Raw genomic sequence first — 26,791 nt, 5'->3', positions numbered from 1 at the left:
TCAGTCCATCTTAGATGAGCTCAGGCCCAGCGAAGCCGACCGCGTTTCTGGGTGTTGTTGATAAATGGTTTTCGCCTTGCATAGGAGAGATTTAACTTGCACTTACAGATGTAGCGACCAACTGTAGTTACTGACAGTGGGTTTCTGAAGTGTTCCTGAGCCCATGTGGTGATATCCTTTCCACACTGATGTCGCTTGTTGATGCAGTACAGCCTGAGGGATCGAAGGTCACGGGCTTAGCTGCTTTCTCCAGATTCTCTGAACCCTTTGATGATATTACGGACCGTAGATGGTGAAATCCCTAAATTCCTTGCAATAGCTGGTTGAGAAAGGTTTTTCTTAAACTGTTCAACAATTTGCTCACGCATTTGTTGACAAAGTGGTGACCCTCGCCCCATCCTTGTTTGTGAATGACTGAGCATTTCATGGAATCTACTTTTATACCCAATCATGGCACCCACTTGTTCCCAATTTGCCTGTTCACCTGTGGGATGTTCCAAATAAGTGTTTGATGAGCATTCCTCAACTTTATCAGTATTTATTGCCACCTTTCCCAACTTCTTGGTCACGTGTTGCTGGCTTCAAATTCTAAAGTTAATGAGTACTTGCAAAAAAAAAAGTTTATCAGTTTGAACATCAAATGTGTTGTCTTTGTAGCATATTCAACTGAATATGGGTTGAAAATGATTTGCAAATAATTGTATTCCGCTTATATTTACATCTGACACAATTTCCCAACTCATATGGAAACGGGGTTTGTACAACAGGTATTTCATGAAACGGCAAGACGGTATATTGGAATAGCCCCTCTGGTGTGGAGAAAGCCGTTTTAGGTTTCGCCCTTTCCGTCAATGGCACCTGCCAGTAGCCCTTGGTCAGGTCCAGGGTGCTGACGAAACGAGCAGGGCCGAGCCGCTCTATCAGCTCATCTACTCTGGGCATGGAATAAGCATCATACAGTGAAATCTCATTCAATTTGCGAAAGTCATTACAAAATCTCAGGGACCCGTCTGGTTTTGGCACAATAACAATCGGGCTGGACCATGGACTATGGGATTCCTCTATTACTCCCAGTTCTAACATTTTCTTTACTTCTTTTATAGCCGCCCGCCTGGCTTCTGGGATTCGGTAGGGTCTTTGTCTTATCACCTTTCCGGGTTTGGTCTCAATGTCATGTTTGATCGCCTGGGTCCTTCCTGGCAGTTCCGAGAGGCGGTCCTGGTTCCGTCCCAGAAGTTCCTTCACCTCCTGCTTTTGGGACGGGGAGAGGTCCTCTCCTATAGGTACCGGGGGAGTGGTCTGGAGAGAGTGTGCAGTTAAAAACGCAGTAGCTGGCAACGGCTCTGCCGCATGCCATTTTTTCAGAATATTTACATGGTAAATTTGGTGACCTTTCCGCCGGCCTGGCTGGTTTACCTTGTAGTTGACGGGGCCCATTCGCTCAATTACCTCGTAAGGTCCCTGCCATCTGGCCAAGAACTTGCACTCGCTGGATGGAACTAATACCAGCACTTTTTCCCCGACTTGGAACTCTCGGAGTGTGGCACCTCTGTTATATGTTCTTGCCTGTTCTCTTTGGGCTTTTTCCATATGTTCTCTTACCATGGGCCAGATTTTGCGAGCCCGGGCTTATAGTTGGGCGACATGGTCAATCACACTGCGGTGTGGCGAGGGTTGGTTCTCCCAGGTCTCTTTCGCAATGTCCAGCACACCTCGGGGGCGTCGGCCATAGACTAGCTCAAAGGGGGAGAAGCCAGTGGACGCCTGAGGCACCTCTCTGATGGCAAAGAGGACATATGGAATGAGGTGATCCCAGTCTTTTCCGTCTTCGTCGGCTACTTTTTTTAGCATCTTCTTCAACGTACAGTTGAAGCGTTCCACCAGGCCATCTGTCTGAGGATGATATATAGAGGTTCGTATGCGTTTCACTTTCAGCCATTTGTACAGCATGGTTAACACTTGTGACATAAAACATGTGCCCTGGTCCGTTAAAATCTCATCGGCAATTCCCACTCGGCTAAACATCATAAACAGTTCGTGTGCTATCGCTTTGGCTGAGGCTGTGCGTAATGGTACAGCCTCAGGATATCGGGTGGCATAGTCTAGTATTACCAGTATGTAGCGATGTCCTCTGGCTGACTTTGGGAGTGGTCCAACGATGTCCATTGCCAGACGTGAGAACGGGGTGCTGATGATGGGGAGCGGGACCAAGGGGTTTCGATAGGTGGGTCTCGGTGCATTCTTTTGGCATTCGGGACAGCCCTTGCAAAAGTCTTCTATGGCGCGTTTCACACCGGGCCAATAGAAGCGGGTTATTATGCGGTCATACGTCTTTTGTACCCCTAGGTGAGCTCCCAGCTGATGAGTGTGGGCAAGATAAAGCACTCGGGAGATATGAGACTTAGGCACCAGCAGTTGCTCAATTATGTCCCCGCCCTTAGTTAGCACCCCTCTATACAAAAGGCCATTTTTTATCATAAAATACGGTGAATTAAGTGCACTCACCCCTTCACATTTCTGTCCGTCAATTTCCACGACTTGCTGTCGGGCCCAGCTGAGGTTCTGGTCATTCCACTGGGCAGTGGCAAACTCGCCCGTTTTAGGGTTGCTGCTCTCTTCTGGCATGGGGAACTCCACAAAGGGGTCCCCTTCCTCTTCTGCCTTCTCCTCCTTCCTGCTCTCCCGTCGCTCCTCTTCAGCAGAGCTGTCACTGTGGGGCCTCTGACGAGGGCCTAAACGCGGGGCAGGCCGCAAGCGGTCTCGTACCTTTTTGTCCATTGTTGTGGCGACGACGCTGCCGTGGAATGGCACCTGGGATGTAGCTCGGGGTCCAGTAACGGTCAAAGAGTACACAGTCGGACCCAATAAGTAGTGGAACAGGCAGGTTTGGTACCACTCCAGCTGGTACCAGTGCCTCACCTCTGGGTGTCTGAATGTGTATGTGGCTCACCGGATACTGGCGGACATCTCCATGTACGCACGTCACTGGAACGGTGTCTTTGCTGAGGGGTCCGGCCAAGTCAGCGTGTACCAAGGTTACAGTGCTCCCACTGTCCAGCAATGCATGGGCATCAGTCCCTCCGATCTTTACTGGAAGGCTGGCATGTTGTCGTCGTCCACTTCCCGTGTGGAGGCATGGTTTGCCTGCATCTGAGCTGGGGGCCGTGGCCATGGAGACATCAAGGTCGCGTTCCGGGCACGCCCAAGACATGTGGTCCGGGTGTCCACACACGTAACACTTCATCTGTGGGGGTAGACTGGGCCTCTCAGGGGCCGCGCCCCACGGTCGGGGTAAGGACGGCGCTGGCGGTGGCGCTCTTCGGCGGTCGCGGCCTAGCCTCTCTTCCCCGGTGGCTCTAGCCGTTTCCATCCGAGTGGCTCTCATCATTTCCATGCTCACTTGGTGGTTCTCCAATAAGGCCACCAACTGTTCCACAGTTGGAGGGCTTACTTGTGCGGCATATTTTCGTGCATCAGGCGGCAAGGCTCGGATACAGTGGTCAATCACCAGACGGTCTATGGAGGGGGGGTTGCCTTCGCTTGTTAGCCAGCGGTGTGTTATGCGGAGCAGTGCGGCTACCTGCGGTCTCGGCGGCTGGGTGGGCTGGAAGGTCCAGTTGTGATAACGTTGGGCCCTGGCAGGCAGACTGCACCCTTGGCTGGCAAGAATGGCTTTCTTTAGTTTTTTGAAGTCTTGAGCATCCACCAATGCCAGGTCGCTACACACAAGTTGGGCTTCTCCAGTGAGGAAAGGTGCCAGTATGGATCCCCATTCCCCTACTGGCCACTTCTCCCGAGCCGCAGTGCGCTCAAACAATTCTAAATAGGCTTCCACATCATCCTCACCCGATAATTTAGTTAGGACCTCAGCGGGTGCCCGTGTAATAGCCACATCTTTAGCAATTTTTTTTACTAACTCTTGTACTGCATTTTGAAGTTCAGCTTGGCTTTTTAACAAAGCACTCAGTGCTTCTGCGTGTGCCATGATGAGAGCTTGGCGTGAATCAGAATACCCGTATTCTCCACCATATGTGGTACCTGATTCTCACCAAGACACAGAGTGGGTTTTGCAGCAAGCCGAAAAGGGCATTTATTGCACAAGTCTTTTTAGGAAGGGCGGGGTGTGGAAGTAGCAAACTTAAAGTGTCCAGTAATAAACATAAATATCTCCCATCTGGGACTCTCAGTCCTTCACACAGCACTCTTCTTTAAAAGGTCAAAGGTCATTGCCTATCAAACAATAGAAGCACAACATAAGTCAAACATTTCACTAATAATGTCCTTAGTGGTGAAATGGTGGATGTCTCACTTACCGCCTGATGCACCTGCCTTGACACAGAGGAGAGCCAGACTTGAATGAGGCAGAGTTAAGAAGGGTTTGTCGCTGGGCCCCACCTGGCCGCACAGCTGGTGACACTTCAGGCTGATTGAGTAGGTACAGGGGAATGTACCGCCCCTCGATGATGCGGCCAAGGCTGGGGCGTTGTCTTCCGTGTTCCACTCTGCCTCCATTCCCTGGCTCCTCCCCTGTGAGGTGCCTACCTGTCAGGCGGTGCTTAAGTGAGACTCCACTATATATATATATATATATAGACACGTATACGCACACCTGGTGTAGCCTCTAAACTTGTTCAGCATATGATCATTAATATGTCCTAAAAATGTATTTCCGAATTCCCCGGACCACTTCTTACTGTGATAAAGCCCTGCTGTAAAGACAACTATATAAAGTCCTGCATGTGAACAAAAGGAAGTAAGCGAGCCTAAATGAAAGCAAATATTTAAGGAGGGTAAAAAAATATATATACACTACCGTTCAAAAGTTTGGGGTCACATTGAAATGTCTTTATTTTTGAAGGAAAAGCACTGTACTTTTCAATGAAGATAACTTTAAACTAGTCTTAAAGGCCTACTGAAATGAATTTTTTTTATTTAAACGGGGATAGCAGATCTATTCTATGTGTCATACTTGATCATTTCGCGATATAGCCATATTTTTGCTGAAAGGATTTAGTATAGAACAACGACGATAAAGATTGCAACTTTTGGTATCTGATAAAAAAAAAGGCTTGCCCCTACCGGAAGTAGCGTGACGTAGTCAGTTGAACATATACGCAAAGTTCCCTATTGTTTACAATGATGGCCGCATGAAGTGAGAGAAATTCGGACCGAGAAAGCGACAATTTCCCCATTAATTTGAGCGAGGATGAAAGATTTGTGGATGAGTAAAGTGCAAGTGAAGGACTAGTGGGGAGTTGAAGCTATTCAGATAGGGAAGATGCTGTGAGAGCCGGGGGTGACCTGATATTCAGCTGGGAATGACTACAACAGTAAATAAACACAAGACATATATATACTCTATTAGCCACAACACAACCAGGCTTATATTTAATATGCCACAAATTAATCCTGCATAAAAACACCTGCGTGTTTGTTATGCTAGCTCCTAGCTCCTCTGCTAGCTCCTAGCTCCATAGAACACGCCAATACAATTCAAACACCTGATCAACACACACAATCACTCAGCCCAAAAGACCGTTTACCTAACCCAAGGTTCATAAAGCTTATATATTTTTAAAAAGTTACGTACGTGACGCGCACATACGGTCAAGTTATCGAATGTTTAGCAGCCAAGGCTGCATACTCACGGTACCTGATATTCAGCTGGGAATGACTACAACAGTAAATAAACACAAGACATATATATACTCTATTAGCCACAACACAACCAGGCTTATATTTAATATGCCACAAATTAATCCTGCATAATAACACCTGCGTGTTTGTTATGCTAGCTCCTAGCTCCTCTGCTAGCTCCTAGCTCCATAGAACACGCCAATACAATTCAAACACCTGATCAACACACACAATCACTCAGCCCAAAAGACCGTTCACCTAACCCAAGGTTCATAAAGCTTATATATTTTTAAAAAGTTACGTACGTGACGCGCACGTACGGTACGTGTTATGCTAGCTCCTAGCTCCTCTGCTAGCTCCTAGCTCCATAGAACACGCCAATACAATTCAAACACATGATCAACACACACAATCACTCAGCCCAAAAGACCGTTCACCTAACCCAAGGTTCATAAAGCTTATATATTTTAAAAAAGTTACGTACATACGCAAAAAAAAGCCAAAGCTGCATACTCACAGTAGCACGTCTGCGTCTTTGTCATCCAAATCAAAGTAATCCTGGTAAGAGTCTGTGTTGTCCCAGTTCTCTACAGGCGTCTGTGTATCCAAATCAAAAGTCCTCCTGGTTAGAGTCTCTGTTATCCGAGTTCTTCCATCTTGACTGCATCTTTCGGGAATGTAAACAAAGAAGCGCCGGCTGTGTACTGTTGTGGCTGACTACGTTCGAAAAATACGTCCATTTCGCACCGACAACTTTCTTCTTTGCTTGCTTGGCTTCCTTCTCCATAATGCAATGAACATGATTGAAACAGATTCACGAACACAGATGTCCAGAATACTGTGGAATTATGAAATGAAAACAGAGCTTTTTCGTATCGGCTTCAATGTGGAAGGCATACCCGTGTTCGTCGGGCTACGTCACACGCATACGTCATCCGCAGAGGCGTTTCGAACCAGAAGTTTAGCGGCAAATTTAAAATGTCACTTTATAAGTTAACCCGGCCGTATTGGCATGTGTTATAATGTTAAGATTTCATCATTGATATATAAACTATCAGACTGCGTGGTCGGTAGTAGTGGGTTTCAGTAGGCCTTTCTTTAAAGAAATACACTCTATACATTGCTAATGTGGTAAATGACTATTCTTGCTGCAAATGTCTGGTTTTTGGTGCAATATCTACATAGGTGTATAGAGGCCCATTTCCAGCAACTATCACTCCAGTGTTCTAATGGTACAATGTGTTTGCTCATTGGCTCAGAAGGCTAAATGATGATTAGAAAACCCTTGTGCAATCATGTTCACACATCTGAAAACAGTTTAACTCGTTACAGAAGCTACAAAACTGACCTTCCTTTGAGCAGATTGAGTTTCTGGAGCATCATCTAAACTTGTTCAGCATATGCTTACATTTACCGCCATCAGCTGGTTCATCTTCCACTGGATACACTATAGCCCCTGAGGACATTCCAACGGGCAGTGGGAATGTGGGAATAGAACGTCATGTCCGTTTGTGAATTGATGTGCTTGAAAGTTGTGTTACACTATGTTGACGTTGGTTTTCTATACACTTCTCGGCGGGTAGTCCTCACTCAGGTTCATTGTTAGTTCTTTTCCCACAATTATGTTGCTACAGCATGCATTCTTCAAAGTCAGTGTGGACTTATACACTTGGTTGATTCTAAAGTCCATGACCCTCCAAACTGTTTGTTCTTTTAATAGTATCTTGTCTTTAAAACTTCACACTAACACCATAAAAATGTGTAATTTCCGATTTAACACTGCATTTTTGTGGTTTACATTGTTTTTGCACAATCCAGACTGGGTTTGACATTGCGGTGGCCAGCGAGATCATGGCCATCTTGGCTCTGGCAGACAGCTTGGAGGACATGAAAGCAAGACTGGCACGCATGGTGGTGGGGACCAGCCAATCTGGACAGCCCGTCACCGCAGAAGACCTGGTGGGTGTTTAATTTTTTGCATCCCCAGGGTGTGAGAACTTGCACACAGACCACCCCTGTCATCCCCCTCAGTCACTTTATCATGACTCTACATACCTTGCAGGAAAATGTACATTTCCTCAGTGTGTGTTTATGATTTTGAAAAGTATCCCTTTTTGGTTGATAAATCTGTGCCATTTTTCCAAATAGCATAAGGAGATTTCCAGTCGAACCAGCCAAAACAACTTGTATTTTATTTTTATATTTTTTAAGAAAACACCTCATTTAAGTACCTCTCAGCAAGTCCAGCCGTCAAGGTCCACTGGATGTGGTTTCCCATAGTTAACTGTGGAATCTGTTTCAGGGCTGGGCGAGGTTCCCATATAAAGTTGCATTAGTCCTTCTAGACGAAGAAGATCCAAAAAATACCACAACCTTCATAGGACTTGTGGACATATGGAGTATGACTGTAGATTCATGTTGTTGTTGTTCTTTTAGAAGTGAGTACATCCTTCCTTTTTGCAATCACTTTTACTACAGTAGATCATCTCAAAGGACAGTACAGTAGAAAAACAACTTGTTTATAATTTAGAATAGTCTGTGTACTACTTGTATAGCAGTATAGATTTACTGAAAAGTAGTCGACACAGCCATTATTGTCTCAATATATGGCAACCCAAGTGAGTTGCAATATATTTGTGTCCTGCTTAGAGTCAAGCATGGTTGTGATTTGGTCACGGTCTGGTGCTGCATGTGTGCTGTCTGCACTTTGGGAGCTACGGTTCATTGAGAAAAAACCTTCTTTTCAATATTTTCTGTTACAACGTGAAGCAGATCAGGCAGAGCCGTCAATAGAGAGTGTGGCCAACTTGGTTTCAGAGTTAGTGGCGCCCTGTCGTCACGTGAAGCGCTTTTGACCAATCAGTATGGCCAGACAATCTCCTAAATGGTCAAAAGCCCTTCACGTGATTACAGGGCGCCGTGTTGGGAACCAACTATGAAACTGAGTTGGCCATACTTTCTCTATACACGGCTCGGAGATCATGATTCCCTGCCTCAGGGAAACTGGGCCGCATGGCAGTTAAATCACATAAGGAGCCCAGACACCCACAAGATGACTAGAAGGTGAAGGTCATGGAGTGGCCACCTATGTTTCCTCCAAACCCTAACCCAATTGACCACCGGTGCAGCATCCTCACATAAAGCAAGGTGGACGAGCTTCATGTGCTTGCTTATTTACTTTTTGTAAGCTTGCTTATTTATAAAAACCTGGCATACGACCTTTTTCACAGCAAAAATTAAATGAATTTAGACTGACGTTGACATGGAAATGTGCGCTGCCTCACTACAACTTCATGGCTGACATACGAACATTTCTACAGGCTGTGGATACTTTGGCGACATACAGAGGTGGTTGTTCAGGCTTGCCAACATTTGATTTTAACAGTGTAAAAAAGATTGTGGCAAGGACACAAAATTTACCTTTTCGCCAATGCATTTTTAATGCTTCATATTCATATTATATTTTGTGAGGACATGCTGTATATTAATTTAGGGCAGCACGATGGCACAGTGGTCTTTCTGTATGGAGTTTGCCTGTTCTGCCTATGTCTGCATGGGTTCTTCGGGTAGTCTGGCTTCCTCCTACCTCCATATACATGCACCTGGGGATAGGCTGATTGGCAACACTAAATTGGCTGTCGTGTGTGAATGTGATTGTGAATGGTTGTCTGTCTATCTGTGTTGGCCCTGCAATAAGGTGGAGACCCCGAAAGGGACAAGCGTTATAAAATGGATTGATAGGTGGGTGGGTGGGTGGATGGATGGATGGATAGATATAGTAATTTATCCGGGCGATCTTTTTGCCACCTATTGCTGTGAAAACGTGTTCCTGTGACTCCTTGACCATGTCAGGTGTACAGCAGGCTGGTGTGCGCCGCACACTGTCACCGGAGACCGAGGAGAATGTCACTTATACGGCTGCTACTGCAGGAAGTTCTCCTGTGTTTTAATAACAAATTGAGTGACAAAGTATTTTGTATCCTTTGTGATATGCTGGCATGTTTACATATAAAAGATGGCAAGTTTACACTGTCGTCGGCTGGCACCGAGCGCTGTGCTTCAGGGTGGGAGTACGACACATGAAGCGGTGAGGAGGAAGGGACCAACCGCTTATAATCCAGTTGCAGTGACTATATCTTTTTAAACACTCGTCTGTTTTGGCGATGTACATCCATCTTCCTGCAGAACACCGCAATTTCAATACGCTAGTGATCGCTCCAACCACGAGAAAGAAGCCCTTCCTACTGACTTGTGATTGGCAACAACACTGGGCGTGCCATGTCAAGCCAACTTCTGAGCTCAATTCCACGTTGAAAACACTTTTTATGTACAATACAATGGTTGCTGATGTGTGAGGGTTGTACTCACTTTTGTAAGGTGTCCTAAGTACTTAACTGGTGAATGTGTAATAAGTATCTGCATATTCTTATTTCCAAGCCCCACCTTTATCAATGTGTTTCTCTCAGGGCGTGAGCGGGGCGCTGGCCGTGCTAATGAAAGATGCCATCAAGCCCACGCTGATGCAAACCCTTGAGGTGAGTCGTGTTCCACGTAAACCACACACTTCTTTAAACAATCCTTCTTAGCTGAGCTTGCCCTGATGAATATCTCAGTAGAATAAATAGGGCAGCGGTCCACAGGGAAATTGAAAGACCTCCCTACGCCCAGACTCTGCTGTCAGACAAATGACAGAAAGTGCTCCGCAGAGAGCTCTTAAAAAATGATATATTGACCTTTTCCTTCCCCGGCTCTCAATTTGAAGAGCAGTTTAAACCGTGTGGAGCAAACGTCTACAACTCGGGTCACCTCATTGAGATTGTAACAGATGTCTGAAAGACACAACTTTCATTGGAGTGTGACATTGAAGCACAACATTATGGGCCTGATGTACTATGATCCAAATAAAAGGCGCTAAACAGCTTGTGCAAAAAAATTAAATAGCGAGTACTAGTACTACTGATCTACTAAGACAGCGTGTGCAATTGAGAACTAGTGCAGACCGTCTATGCAGGGCTTTTATTATGGAGATGATCATTTTCTGCACATTCATGTTATCATGCTTCTACCTGTTTGCAATGCGTTAAACCAGCAGCACACATTTATAATCTGTAAAAAAAAAAAAAAAACTGAATTGCAATCTAGAAAACATAGGCACACTGATACTTAATTCGATGCATGAGGCTGTGGATCGCATCACTAGCACATTTTTGTGTCTGGAATGACTAACGCATGAAAATGCATAATGGAAGACGTCTTTTCATGTAGGAGATATATTATAGTAATATAGTTCCTAAATTAAAAACAACAAACATAAAAAAAAAACATCAATTACATTTATTTTAATCGGCCCCATTAATCATCCAGCAGCAATAAAATTATAAAAGGTAATTGCTGAATAGAGGCTATGTCTAATATTTCTTATTTCTGTCAGTCTAAAACACATGTAGGACGGAGGATTCTCGTCTGTCCATCGTCTGTTTGCAGCGCGAGCACTGATTCTGCAGCCGTGTTTGGAACTGTCAGTTTGCACGTCCTTCTGACATGTGTTAAATAAAGTGCTAAATAGTGCTCGCAAAATGGTGATGAGTGTTGATGAACACTAAATTATTATATTTGAATTTTCTCCTACTATTGTGGGTGTTGTGATGATCAGCATATATTTTGTGTTTTAATGAAGACAGACGCGAAGTGGATTGCACGCCATATTCTGCTCACTAAACAGATGCAGACCACTTTGCACATGTTTAGGTACACGCAAGCGTTTAGTTAATCAGGTCCTATGTTGAGGTTTGACTGTAAAGTAAATGGCCACAATAAATTCACAGCCAAATTTACTGTGCTCAGTCATAACTTGCACACAGTGTTTGTGGTGGAACCTCTTACTGACTGTTTTTGCCTACAGGCTAAGCAGAATGTGCACGTAGCAGTGATGCGATAACTTTTTCTTGTTTTCTCGGAGGATGTACTGCGGTCCTCTTGTGCGATCTGTTTCCTGTGTGGTTTTCCTGTGATTCTGGTCAGGGGGCTGGTATCGTGACCAGCGGGGCCTCCATGCTCCGTGTGAATTTTCCATCCAGCGTAGACCGCCTGGGTTCTTTTGTTGCCTCTGTGTGCTTGTGATTTTTTAAAACATGCACACGCGCACAGGCTTTGTGTGTTTATTCCATGTTGTTCCAGGTTGTTTCAGATAGGGCAAGGTTCAGAGGACAAGCACCAAAGAGAAGGCATTGTCAAATGTGGAAATTGATTTTATAATCTTTTGGAATAGTAGACAAAAAACATTTCCTCACATTCTTTGGTAAAAATTCAGGGGTATTTTTTTAGTTGTTTACTATCTTCCCGAGTGGGACCTGATTTTTTATACATCCACTACTCATAAAAAATGTTTTGGCTTTAATGGTAAATTTCAGAATGAACCTAAAATGCACAATAACCTGGTGAACTTAAAAATGCCTTACTGTGACTCTTTCAGTCTTTTTGTACTGATGACACCTTAAGCTTAGCGGTCTCTTCTCTCTGAATGTCAAGATACTGTTAGGGTGTCGTCTTAGTGTCATGATGACAAAATGTAAGCAGCATGATGAAAAAGAAGAGGACTTAAATACCTACTCTAATTGAAACAGGACATGTATTGGTCTATTCTTGGATCACACACCTTTTTGTGAATTTTGTCATTTAACTTTTTGTGTCACATTCTGCCGTGGCGTTGTTGGCCCTTCGCCAGGATGGAGAGACGGCGTGCAAGTGCAATGGTAATTTATTAAGTACTAATTAAAACTTGTGCAGCTTGGTAATGCACAAATAAAACAGCTGTTGAGGTAACATAACCATTAATGAATGATGATCCACCCGTGTTTTGAGGAACAGGGTCATGTAAGGCTTAAGAAGCACTGTGATTGGCTACCAGGGACAAGTGTGTCCTGATTTTCAATCAGGTACAGGTGAGGGATGCAGCGCTTAGACCAGAGGTAAAGGTGCTTGTAATCAAAGCACACAGGGAATGGAAACAGGAAAACAAGAGCGCTTTAACAGAAATAACACCAAACACCGGGAAAAAAGTCCAAACTGTCATGGTGGATCATGCCATTTTGAACAGAACATATTGACACATTGAACATGTGAATTAAGAAGTTTATAAAAGGCCAACATTAAAGGCCTACTGAAATGCGATTTTCTTATTTAAACGGGGATAGCAGGTCCATTCTATGTGTCATACTTGATCATTTTGCAATATTGCCATATTTTTGCTTAAAGGATTTAGTAGAGAACATCGACGATAAAGTTCGCAACTTTTGGTCGCTGATAAAAAAGCTTTGCCTCTACCGGAAGTAGCAGACGATATGCGCGTGACGTCACAGGTTGTGGAGCTCCTCACATCTGCACATTGTTTACAATCATGGCCACCAGCAGCGAGAGCGATTCGGACCGAGAAAGCGACGATTTCCCCATTAATTTGAGCAAAGATGAAAGATTTGTGGATGAGGAAAGTGAGAGTGAAGGACTAGAGGGCAGTGGCAGCGATTCAGATAGGGAAGATGCTGTGAGAGGCAGGTGGGACCTGATATTCAGCTGGGAATGACTAAAACAGTAAATAAACACAAGACATATATATATACTATATTAGCCACAACACAACCAGGCTTATATTTAATATGCCACAAATTAATCCCGCATAACAAACACCTCCCCCCTCCCGTCCATATAACCCACCAATACAAATCAAACACCCGCACAACACACTCAATCCCACAGCCCAAAGTGCCGTTCACCTCCTCAAAGTTCATACAGCACATATATTTCCCCAAAGTTACGTACGTGACATGCACATAGCGGCACGCACGTACGGGCAAGCAATCAAATGTTTGGAAGCCGCAGCTGCGTACTGCGTTACACATACAAATTAAACAAAATGCTTATGGCGACATTCTGGTTGCGTACTCACGGTACCGCGTCTGCGTATCCAACTCAAAGCCCTCCTGGTAAGAGTCTCTGTTGTCCCAGTTCTCCACGGGCCAATGGTACAGTTTGACTGTCATCTTTCGGGAATATAAACAATGAAACATCGGCTGTGTTTGTGTTGCTGCAGCTAGCCGGCCGAAAAACACCGCTTCTCACCTACAGCTTTCTTCTTTGCTGTCTCCATTGTTCATTGAACAAATTGCAAAAGATTCACCAACACAGATGTCCAGAATACTGTGGAATTTTGCGATGAAAACAGACGACTTAATAGCTGGCCACAATGCTGTCCCAAAATGTCCTCTACAATCCGTGACGTCACGCGCAGGCGTCATCATACCGAGACGTTTTCAGCAGGATATTTCGCGCAAAATTTAAAATTGCACTTTAGTAATCTAACCCGGCCGTATTGGCATGTGTTGCAATGTTAAGATTTCATCATTGATGTATAAACTATCAGACTGCGTGGTCGGTAGTAGTGGGTTTCAGTAGGCCTTTAAGTCCACTTAAACATCAGCCAATTTTTCTTCAAAACGTTCAAACTTTCTGCCACATCAACAAAAGATGGCGGCGCCCTGCTCGGCTGCGGCTGCAGAGGCTCATGGTAGTAATAGAACATTTTGGCAAATTCTGTGAATTTCATGGCTGGATTCCAGCGTGCACACTCCGTGGTAACATACGACCGCCAGACAATTTTGGATGTGGATAGATTGGGCCGTTTTGGACCGAAAGATGCGTATACGTTGGACCTCCTCGCTAGCATCGGAATACTACGCCGGCTACATCCAGCGGCCTGTGAAGTAGCGGAGCCTAGTACCAGCGGGGACCGTCGACGGAGGAGACGTAAGCGGTGGGATCCGAAACAGAAGCGGGGATGCCGAGCGGGGCTAACACCAAAGCTAAAGACTAATCCTCACAGAACGCCGCTTCCTTCCGTCCTGCTTTCAAATGTCCGCTCCCTGGAGAGCAAACTGGACTTCCTTAAGCTGGATTTATATGCAAGACGCGAGATGAGAGACAGCTGCGCCATATTTCTCACAGAAACGTGGCTGAAACCATCCGTTCCGGACGAGGCAGTTAGCATCGAGGGGCTAACTATGTTTCGGTTGGACAGGAGCAAAACTCTCACTGGTAAATCCCGAGGCGGTGGTGTTTGCATATACATCAATAACAACTGGTGCAACAATGGGAAGATAGTCTCATGTCACTGCTCTCCCGATGTAGAAATATTAACTATAAAATGCAGGCCATTTTATTTACCCCGGGAATTCAGTGCTATGATCTTCACAGCAGTGTACATTCCTCCCAGTGCTAACACAAAGAGGCTTTGAATGCTTTGTACTGCGCCATCAATTAACTGCAATCTACACATCCAGAGGGAGTTATCATCGTGGCAGGGGATTTTAATCAAGCTAACATGAAAACTGTGTTCCCTCCTTTCCATCAATATTGTGAATTTTGCAACCAGGGGTGGAAGCACATTGGACATGGTGTTCAGCAATATTAAACATGCGTTTAAAGCTGCACCACGCCCCCACCTCGGCTCCTCAGACCATCTATCTGTGATGCTAATTCCTGCATACAAGCCCCTGCTGATCAGGAAGCAAGCTACAGTGAAGCAGGTGAGGACCTGGCTAGAGGGAGCAATGGAAGCATTACAAGACTGCTTTGAAACCACAGACTGGGATATGTTCATGGCAGCCGCCACCGATAATCATAACACATGTGTAGAGGAGTATGCAGAGTCTGTGTCCGCATACATTCAGAAGTGCATGGAGGATGTCAGTGTGATCAAGAACATCCCCACACGGGCCAACGAGAAACCCTGGATGAACAGTGAGGTACGTGCAATGCTGAAGGCTCAGAACAAGGCTTTTAAGTATGGCGACATGGTAGCATTAAAAACAGCCAGAGCTAACCTGAACCGTGCCATTAAGGTTTCAAAGCGTGCTCACAGTCAGAAAGTGCAGGACTTCTTCGAGAACCCCACAAACACTAGACGAATGTGGCAGGACATACAGGTCATCACAGACTATAAAGCTGCCCCCGTCCCTGTGGCAACAGTATCAGCTTCCTAAATGACCTAAACAATTATTTTGCGAGGTTTTAGGCACTTAACACCACTCCGGCGAGAAAATCCATCCCTCGCCCTGATGAGCAGCCGCTCAACCTGGACACAGCGGATGTCCGGAAAACCCTGAGGAGAGTGAACCCCCGGAAAGCAGCGGGACCTGATGACATTCCGGGCAAGGTGCTTAAGGGATGTGCAGACCAGCTGGCGGGGGTTCTCACAGACATCTTGAACATTTCGCTGACCCAGGCTGTGGTACCATCATGTTTTAGACAGCCACAATCATTCCAGTGCCTAAAAAACCCACAATCTCCTCCCTCAATGAGTATCGCCCCGTTGCATCATCATAATGAAGTGCTTCGAGAGGCTGGTAAAGGAATATATTGTCTCCAGACTTCCCCCCACATTCGACCCATACCAGTTTGCTTATCGCCCTAACCGCTCCACAGAGGACACCATCTCCTCTGCAGTCCACCTGAGCTTAGAACATCTGGAAGGAAAGGACACACACGTGCGGATGTTGTTTCTGGACTTCAGCTCAGCATTCAACACCATCATCCCGCAGCACATGGTGAGCAAACTGGCCCCCCTTGGATTCAGTACCCCCCTATGCAACTGGCTGCTTGACTTCCTCACAGACAGACCCCAGTCTGTGAGAGTGGGAAGCAACACCTCCAGTGCCATCTCCCTGAGCACCGGCTCCCCCCAGGGCTGCGTCTTGAGTCCGCTGCTGTTCACGTTGATGACCCATGACTGATGCGCCAGGTCCACTACTAACCACATTGTGAAGTATGCGGACGACACGACAGTAGTGGGCCTCATCCGTGACAACAAAGACATGGTCTACAGGGAAGAGGTGAAACATCTGGTTGACTGGTGCAAAACCAACAACCTGGTCCTGAACGTCAACAAGACCAAGGATATCATCGTTGACTTCAGGAAGCACCAGTCCAGCCACTCTCCACTCTTCATCAACGGCACAGCGGTGGAGATGGTAAGCAGCACCAAGTTCCTGGGGGTGCATATAACTGACAATATAACCTGGTCCCTACACACCAAAGAGCTCAGCAGCGCATGCACTTTTTGCGTCGGATGAAAAGAGCACAGCTCCCTCCCCCCATTCTCACCACATTCTACAGAGGAACTATAGAGAGCCTACTGATCAACAGCATCTCTGTCTGGACTGGAGCCTGCAATGCCTCAGACTGGAAGTCTCTCCAGAGAGTGGTGAGGACAGCGGAAAAGATCATCAGAACTCCTCTTCCTCCTATCCAGGAGATCGCAAAAAGCCGCTGCCTGACCAGGGCTCAGAAAATCTGCAAAGACTCTTCCCACCCCCACCAAGGACTGTTTTCACTGCTGGACTCTAGAAAGAGGTTCCGCAGCCTTCAAAGCAGAACCTCCAGGTTCTGTAACAGCTTCTTCCCTCAGGCCGTAAGACTCTTGAAAGCATCATAATAATCCCCTCAATTCCCCCCAAAATGGATTAACTCGCTGGAATAAAAAAGACAATATAACATACATCCATAAACGCGGATGCATATGAAAAAGTGCAATATATTTATCTGTACAGTAACCTATTTATTTATTTATATCTGCACCTTATTGCTTTTTTATCCTGCACTACCATGAGCTAATGCAACGAAATGTTGTTCTTATCTGTACTGTAAAGTTCAAATTTGAATGACAATAAAAAAGGAAGTCTAAGTCTAAGTCTAAAAGAGTTGATTCAAGAAGAAAGTCACTTTTGGAGCGAACTAGACTTAATTCCAGTTGTGTGTGTGTGTGGTGACCTGAAGGGGCCTGTGCACAACAAATGCCCTTGCTCTTGAAAGTATTGGAGCGGCTGTGCAAAAATTGTCGAGATACTCCATCCATCAATCTATTCCAATAAAAATTGTTTCAACAACAAATGTTTCAGCTGAAAAACCTTGTATTTAACAGAGGTGTGTCCACTTTCTATATGCACTACCTGTGAATGTGTCTGTAAATGGGGGCAGGTGCAAATACCAAGTCTACCTGCATTTTCATAGAATTGAATGGAGGTTTTATCCTCAGCAGACCAAACCCAGAGTTTGAGGACAGGACAGACCTTCTACGCACTTTAGCACGGTTGTGTAGTCGGGTTGTGGAGATGGACTGGAGGTGGACAGGAAGAGGAAATGACCTCCCACTTCCTGTTTTTATATGAAATCCTAATGTCCATCTGTTGAAGAGACGACACACATGTACTTATCTTTGATCATCACTTTCATCACTTCTCATACACATGCGGATGTGGAAAGAGTGAAGTGGAATGAATTTACATGCGTGATGTTGTGTATTTCCATGTATTGGCTAATTGGGAGGATGAGGGGTTACTTACGTCTGTCTGTTTAAACAATGAGGAATACTGTTCGCATTTGTCTCTGCTTGATCATAAGGATGGTTTACTCCTGTGACGTGAAAATGTTTATTTAAACAGTGTGAGGGGAGTGGGGGATACAAACAAAAGCTTGAAAATCGCGTGTGGCCTTCACATCCTTCCTTTTTCCTCCCTATCGCAGATTTCATGTGCACTGCAACAATGACTCGATTTTCTTGATATTTTTAAGTCATTAGTGTGCTGATTCTTACTAAGTATGATGATTAAAGCATCCAATTTAAGATCTAAGATATGTAACTAAATCTGGTTCCTTGTCCTATAAAAAGATACCTTTTATGTCTATCAATCAATCAAAGTTTATTCACATAGCCCTTAATCACAAGTGTCTCAAAGGGCGGCACAAGCCACAACGACATCCTTAGCTCAGATCCCACATCAGAGCAACAAAAAACTCAACCCAATGGGAACAATGAGAAACCTTGAAGGGTACCGCAGACGCGGGAACTCCCCGCTGGGTGACCGGTGCAATGGATGCCGAGTGGATACGGTTAATAATGTGAGAGTCCAGTCCATAGTGGGGCCAGCAGGGGAACCTCTTGCATGTAGACACGTCGCGGCGCAGTGACGTCACCGACTGATGCATAAGGAGTGGTCCACCCTGGGTCCCGACTTTGAACGTGCCTCATCCGTGGAGGAACGTTCACCTGATACCCTCTCCACGCAGGAGAGTGGGGCAGAGCAGAAAAGAGAAACAGCAGATCACTGGTCCAAAAAGGGGTCTATTTAAAGGCTACAGCATACAAATTAGTTTTAATATAGGACTTTATTATTCTACTGAGGTAGCATCTCTAACTGTTACCAGTAGAGCATTCCAGAGTACTGGAGCCCGAAGAGAAAACTCTAAAGCCTGCAGACTTTTTTTGGGCTCTGGGAATCACTAATAAGCCAGAGTTTTTTGAACGCAGGACATATGGTTCAGTACAATCAGCAAGTTAGGATGGAGCTGGACCGTTTAGTATTTTATACGTAAGTAATAAAAACCTTAAAGTCGCATCTTAAGTAGGGCTGTGAATCTTTGGGTGTCCCACGATTCGATTCAATATCGATTCTTGGTGTCACGATTCGATTCAAAATCGATTTTTTTTTTTCAATTCAACACGATTCTCGATTCAAAAACTATTTTTTCCCCGATTCAAAACGATTCTCTATTCATTCAATACATAGGATTTCAGCAGGATCTACCCCAGTCTGCTGACATGCAAGCAGAGTAGTAGATTTTTGTAAAAAGCTTTTATAATTGTAAAGGACAATGTTTTATCAACTGATTGCAATAATGTAAATTTGTTTTAACTATTAAACGAACCAAAAATATTACTTATTTTATCTTTGTGAAAATATTGGACACAGTGTGTTGTCAAGCTTATGAGATGCGATGCAAGTGTAAGCCACTGTGACACTATTGTTAATTTTTTTTTATTTTTGTAAATGTCTAATGATAATGTCAATGAGGGATTTCTAATCACTGATATGTTGAAATTGTAACTAATATTGATACTGTTGTTGATAATATTCATTTTTGTTTCACTACTTTTGGTTTGTTCTGTGTCGTGTTTGTGTCTCCTTTCAATTGCTCTGTTTATTGCAGTTCTGAGTGTTGCTGGGTCGGGTTTGGTTTTGGAATTGGATTGCATTGTTATGGTATTGCTGTGTATTGTTTTGTTGCATTGATTAATTAAAAAAAATAAAAATAAAATAAAATAAAATACAAAAAAATCGATTAAAAAAAAAAAAGAGAATCGATTCTGAATCGCACAATGTGAGAATCGCGATTCGAATTTGAATCGATTTTTCCCCACACCCCTAATCTTAAGTGCACAGGAAGCCAGTGCAGGTGAGCCAGTATAGGCCTAATATGATCAAACTTTGTCTTGTCCTTGTCAAAAGTCGACTTGACTGTTTTCCAGTGAGAGCTGATAATTGTTTTTTTTTACCAATTGTTATCATCTGGAATGTCTCCGTTTTAATAGTTAACATTTACTGATGCATTGGACGTGACTACCAGGCACATGCATTTTGTGTGTTCACTCTTTAAGGAGTTCTGCTAATCAGGAGCCTCTGAACATACTCAAACCCGCTGCCAGCCTAAACGTAAACTTTTATTGTGATTGTCGCATGGAAAAAAAAGGTCCTTTTCAATTTAAAAACAGTAGGGTGAGTTGCTGCGGGTTACGCTCTCTACTAAAGTTCTGTGTGTCTTGTGTGTCACTTTCCATTGTTGCAGGGTTCACCAGTGTTTGTACACGCCGGGCCCTTTGCCAACATCGCCCATGGCAACTCCTCTGTCATCGCTGACAAGCTGGCTTTGAAGTTGGTAGGACAAGATGGCTTTGTGGGTAAGCGCACTTAGAGCCTTTGCATGCATATCACACAGTAACCAATACCATACATTGAGTATTGATACTAGATCCCATTTTTTATTTTTTTTAAATGATGTCTTTTTCGTGAGTCCTACTGGGAACACGCCATTTTGTGGGTCTGTAGCAGGTCTGGGCCCTTATGGTAAAAATGTAAATCTCAATGAATTGAACCTTTTTACCTTAATTTCGGTAATTGCACAATTTTTCTTCTCTCACCTACTACTTTACTTTTTGGTCGACTTCATCCTAATTGTAGCCAAAGTGTGTCCAAACAACTAACAGAATTTATTTTGGGTACAAGCTGCGGTGTTTTAATTTTTTTCCATGACACATCTGTGCAGCAGACTGGATGGGACAGTGTTACTTGGCTGATATTTCTTTGGCTGGGTTTCTGACTGCCTTCATGCTTTGCAACACCTGGCTTACTGTTGTGTACTACACAATCAGTACTGTATCTTAAGGGAATGGCGTTTTAGTATAGAGAAAATTACAAAGGGGGGAAAAAAATCGAAATAATCGCCATGGCAGTTTTCCATCGGTTAAAAGCTCTTAATTTCGATTAACATTATAGTAACATTTCAGTCATGTTTAACTTATTCGCTGAAGAAAAACTAAATGACAATACTTACAGCTTCCACGTATGAATCTGATAAACGAATAGTTGGCAAAGCTCCAGGCTTTTTTTAAGGAAGTGTGGCAAAGCCTGTGCGTTTGAAAAACTTAGTATCAAGCGAAGGAAATGATAAGAGTTTTCTTACATTTGGTGCTCAAACAGGGTCTCGGGACAATACACAGCGATACTACTACTACTTCTTAAAAAGTAACCCTTGCTTCCTTTCACCATTGCAACCTTTGGCCCACATTCATTTTGACTACACTGGCTCCATGTGCTTCTGGCATCCTTCTCTAGTACAACTTTCTAGGAAACCAGTGGAAAGATAGCGTAAAAAACAGACAGTAGAGCGGAAGGACGTCAAATGATAATCTTAAGAGCCTCTGGAATTGTAAAGTAAACCACACTAATCCCTTCAACGTCAAATCATACAGTACATGAGTATTTCCATTTTTATCCGTCCATCTATCCCTCTTCCCTCTTTGTCTACACTTTCTTTGGCTGCAGAAACATGTTTGGAATGTTTGTGAGTGTGTAAGTCTGTGTTGGCAGGCTTACACATCCACCATCTAGCCTTTTCATGTATACTTTTGTTTTTGTGTCCAAGGACAATTTCCTTGAGAGAGTGCACCAACAGGTAAACAATACTTTGCATATTTAGCATGAGCTCTCGCTGTCAACTGTTGCGAAGTTGGCAGGTGTGTTTTGGCAGTTTAGGCGCACAGAATTGTAACGTTTTTCTTTTCACTTTCAACACTTGTTTTCCATCAGTCCAACTCATTCCCACCCTTTCCTGTCTGAGGCCCTTGATTAAAAACATACCAAACCATACAAGCCATAATACGATCAAGAGAGTAAGATTTGTTTTTGAAAGTATTAAAGGGAAAATTTTATTAAAATACATGTAAAAGCTATTATATTAAATTGTCATTTTAAATGTAATTAAATACATTTGAATAGTATTATTTGCAAATAATTTTCCTCACGTGTTTTTCATCAGTCCGCCTCATTCCTGTTTGAGGAAATGTTAACAGTATTTATTAAAACAAACAAAATACTGTAGAAAAATGTATTAGAATTGTTATAACTTTTGTATTGAAACTATTCAAGTCAAATGTAAATAAAATGAATTAGTGCTGTGAAATTATTATATTTGTAATCAGATTAATCAAATTTGTGAACTTCGATTAATCATTATTAATCGCAAGTTATTGCTCTCTTGCATAATCTAAATTAACTTTGAAAAGACAATGTTTGGACACCAATGCAATTTTATTGTCAGAATGTAATTCAAGAACTTTTTTTTTTTATGTTTCACTTGAATGCACGTCCTTTATCTCCTTAAAAGTTGGTAACAGTTTTAGTTAAAGTATCATTTGTAGAGGTAGGGGAAATATTTTTAGAAGCATCGCAATTTGGACATGGACGATTTTAAAATCTATTGGTAAACATTAATAATTGATTTATTTATTGTGAATAAAGTAATGCAGACAGTTTTAAAATGTGGCTGACTGCAGCGAGCCACCTCACCGAGAGATCCGACCAGCTCCTTTATTATAGGGCATTTATGTTCCAGTTTTGCACACATTTCCATGAATTTAATAAATGTGATGGCAATTTCTTATTGCAAATGCACTGTTTTTAAAAGTTGCAAGTGATAAATGCTTATTTAGTAAAACGAAAATAAATGTAAAACTGCATCAATATACATAAACTAAATATGCATCAGTAATCGTTTTTTTAATCAAATCATAGCGCCACCTTTCAGGTAACCATCCACGGTTATGTAAAGTTGCATGTGCAATCATAATGAGTCTGCGTATATACATGATTAATGCGATATTTTTTTGTGGATTATCACATGACTGGTTATTTTTGACAGCCCTGAATTTAATGTAAAAGTTATTTTTTTCAAAATAAGAATATATTTATTAATTGTGTCTGTATAATGGAATATTTAACAGACATAATTTTCCATACTTGTTTTTAGAGATGTCCGATAATATCCGCCTGCTGATATTATCGGCCGATAAATGCTTTAAAATGTAATATCGGAAATTTTCGATATCGGTTTTAACCCCCCAATTTTCCCGGGAGACTCCCGAATTTCAGTGTCCCTCTCGAATATCTCCCGATTTCCACTCGGACAACATTATTGGGGGCGTGCCTTAAAAGCACTGCCTTTAACGTCCTCTACAACCTGTCGTCACGTCCGCTTTTCCTCCCTGCAAACAGCGTGCCGGCCCAATCACATAATATATGCGGCTTTTACACACACATACAAGTGAATGCAAGGCATACTTGATCAATAGCCATACAGGTCACACTGAGGGTGTCCGTATAAACAACTTTAACACTGTTACAAATATACGCCACACAGTGGACCCACACCAAACAAGAATGACAAACACATTTCGGGAGAACATCCGCACAGTAACACAACATAAACACAACAGAACAAATACCCAGAACCTCTTGCAGCACTAACTCTTCCGGGACGCTACAATATACACCCCCCGTAAAACAATCATATTAATGCAATAAAGGGTAATCATTTTTAGTGGATGGGTGTGATATACAGTATAAAAATTAAGTGTAAATCAAAAGATTCTTTTTTTTTTTAAGAAAACCAAAATACGCTACTCCTTTGTTGTATCATAACATGGAGCTCCTCATTCATGAATGAACTTCTTATGAACCCACTGAGGGATGTCTTTGCAGGGGGGTGTGGTCAAATTCATGGCCGCACTTTATCATCACATTGCTCTGTATTATTCTTTTCAAGTCATCTTGAACCAAAATTGAGTTGTTCTGTAGGTTAAACTCCACATTCCAGCTGTTTGAGTGTTCTAAGTAAATGATAAATCTTGTTTTTAAAGCTTGTAAGAATAATCATAGCAGCAATATGCTGTGCTTGTTGCTGTGCTTTATAGCTCTGAACCCTGCACTATTAAACTCCACAATCTCTGCTTTACTGCAGCAGCCCGTTGTCTCTTCTTGAATTAAGTTTGTTTTCTTATTTCAAATGCTACAGGCAAACTTTGGAAAACTGATACAACCGAAAGTTAGTGTTTGATCCAGTCTCCTTCGATACTTAGAGACTCCATGTACCTTCCTTTTGGTGTCTGTCTCGCTCCGGGGATGGTATAAGTTCATTGCACAGAACAGCAAACTTGCAAGTGTTTCCTCCGGACATCCCCCCTCCTCTCGTTCTTTGTCATCTGCGAGTGGGAGGCTCATCCAAAATTCACACATAGCCTAATTTAAACAAAATGTATTTTCATATCATGTGGATAATTACATGTTTTACTTTAATTCGGTTAAATCTCCTATGCAGTGTTTATGTTTATTGCATTGTTAAATTCACTACACACATACCTACATGTAAATACAGCATTTCTAGTCATATAACCAATCACTCTCATTAATGAATTTGCTTTGTTTTCTGACTTCCTGTGTACATCCGTCATTATCATTTTAATTATATTTAAAATGTTAAGTGAGTTACATGCACAGGGGCTGTCTACACACAGCGTACACATTGAGTATTTCAACTCATCAAGTTTGCCTTAGCAAAAACCCCTAAAAAGATTAGCCTTTTGTAAAAAAACATCACATGGACATCACTTAGTTTTTATCTAACAGGGGCTGTCTACACACAGCGTACACATCGACTATTTAAACTCATCAAGTTTGCCTTATCAGAAACCCCTAATAATGTTTAGCCTTTTGTAAAAAACATCACGTGGACATCACTTATTTTTTATCTACGTGGGAGAAAATCAAAGATTTAGCCCTGTCAGGTTGTATTTCTAAAGAGTTTCAATCTTTTCATGTGACTACTAATAAAGTGTAGATAGATAGATAGATAGATAGTACTTTATTGATTCCTTCAGGAGAGTTCCCTCAGGAAAATGTTTGTATTAATGCTAGCTGGTAGATGTGCGCAGATGAAGAGTTATTTATCAAATGAAGATCACTTTTACACTTATTGAACTTGATTCTACAGAATAATAAGCGGGCAAACTTTACTTTGTTTCACGCAATGTTTGGTGCTACAATAACTCACGATTAGGGATGTATATTGTTAAGATTTTCTCAATACTGATACCAATATCGATATTTGTTATTGATACTGCTATTCATTAACGCTCTTATTAGTAGTACCATATTTAATTGGTGTAATTAAAGATGTGGAAAAAAAGTATTTTTAATGAGAATTTTTATTAGCACAATATGTTGTACACTATCAACATCATGTAACATCTCATAGCAAGGAAGTCTTTTTATCAACAACTGCTTTTTAAGTCTTAAACAAGCAAATTACATTTTGCAGTGCAACGTGTAATGCAGTTGCACTGCATTCGTTTGGCTTGACGGTGGCCATGTTTTTTTCAACCAATCTTGCTAAATTTTTACAGATGTGGGATTGTCAGCCCACAAAAGGTGTGTACCAAATTTGGTAGGGATTTGGCTTAACACCCTAAAGTTATCTATATGGCGCATTGAGATGTGCCAGATGAGAGGTGTTAAATAACAACACCACATGACACTGACCATTTTTCACTCTTTTAGTTTGCAGCGGTTCAGGAGCTAGCTTATGCAAACAGTGCCATGGGGGTGCTATTTTTATTTTCTCGACTGTTTGAATTGATGTATTTATAAAATGATGCAGAGCATGTAGCTATTCAATGGATCTAGAGCAGGGCTTAGCAACCCAAAATGTTTAAAGGGCCATATTGGACAAAAAACACCAAAACAAATCTGTCTGGAGCCGCAAAAAATTAAAAGCCTTATATATGTTTTATAATGAAGACAACACATGATGTACGGTAACTATCAAATTATTGTGTCGCAGGCTGAAGAAATGTTCAGATGTAATATACTGTATAACATTGGAAACATTAGTAAAACGGAGCTTCTCAGAGGGTGAGATAAATCCTGGAAATGACTGGCTTAAGAATGGCCAAAGATATAGATGTGTGTGTCCAAGTTTAAGGAAAAGGCAGGTCTGTCTTCTTCTAATGGATTTATTTCAATCTTTACAAGTTGGGTAACGTTTGCTGTGGTCTATAACGGCACACAAAGAACTATTAGAAATGCAGCCATTATGTCATATACAAAAGATAATGGGTCATGAGACATGCAAATATAAACTAAATACACAGAGGACATAAGTAAAGGAAATTAACGGAACTCAAATATACCTACAAACAAAGCATAATGAAGTGATATGTCATTACATACAGCTAGCCTAAACAGTATGTTAGCATTGATTAGCTTGCAGTCATGCACTGTCCAAATATGCCTGATTAGCACATGAGTCAATAACATCAACAAAGCTCATGTTATTGCATTCATGCACAGCATAAAAATTTGGTGGACAAAATGAGACAAAGAAAAAGTGGCATAAAACACGTCTTCCTGTGGCAGCGTCGGAGAAAGTTGTACATGTAAACAAACTACAGTTAATTCAAAGACCGCCGAAATTTGTAGGACAAAACGGCGCTTGCCAAATACTCTCATCAGTGAAGCATGTTTAATACAAACAGTGGGATTTCTTACATTTAGGAAGGTTTGTGTCATGTTTTTCCTTCTAAAAAACCATAGTAAAACAAAAAATGTATTCCCCCCATCTTTTTCTATTTTAATACATGTTTGAAAAAAGCTCCAGGGAGCCACTAGGGCGGCGCTAAAGAGCCTTTGCGCAAAACTCACAGGAACTGTTAATA

The 26,791-nt window shown here is 42.6% G+C and overlaps 1 protein-coding gene across 1 annotated transcript in view; it reads left to right on the top strand.

The window, feature by feature from the left end:
• The window catches only part of mthfd1l (methylenetetrahydrofolate dehydrogenase (NADP+ dependent) 1 like), an 80,474-nt gene that overhangs the window by 30,883 nt on the left and 22,800 nt on the right, over positions 1–26,791 (top strand). Inside the window, 3 exon segments of the mRNA XM_062044582.1 lie at positions 7,456–7,596; positions 10,104–10,172; positions 20,311–20,422. Of these exon segments, the coding sequence (XP_061900566.1) occupies positions 7,456–7,596; positions 10,104–10,172; positions 20,311–20,422 (322 nt within the window).

The sequence above is a fragment of the Entelurus aequoreus genome, linkage group LG04, assembly GCF_033978785.1.
Source record: "Entelurus aequoreus isolate RoL-2023_Sb linkage group LG04, RoL_Eaeq_v1.1, whole genome shotgun sequence".
NCBI classification, from domain to species: Eukaryota; Metazoa; Chordata; class Actinopteri; order Syngnathiformes; family Syngnathidae; genus Entelurus; species Entelurus aequoreus.
Note: the sequence above shows the minus strand (reverse complement) of the source record. Positions and strands in the feature narration are given on the sequence as shown.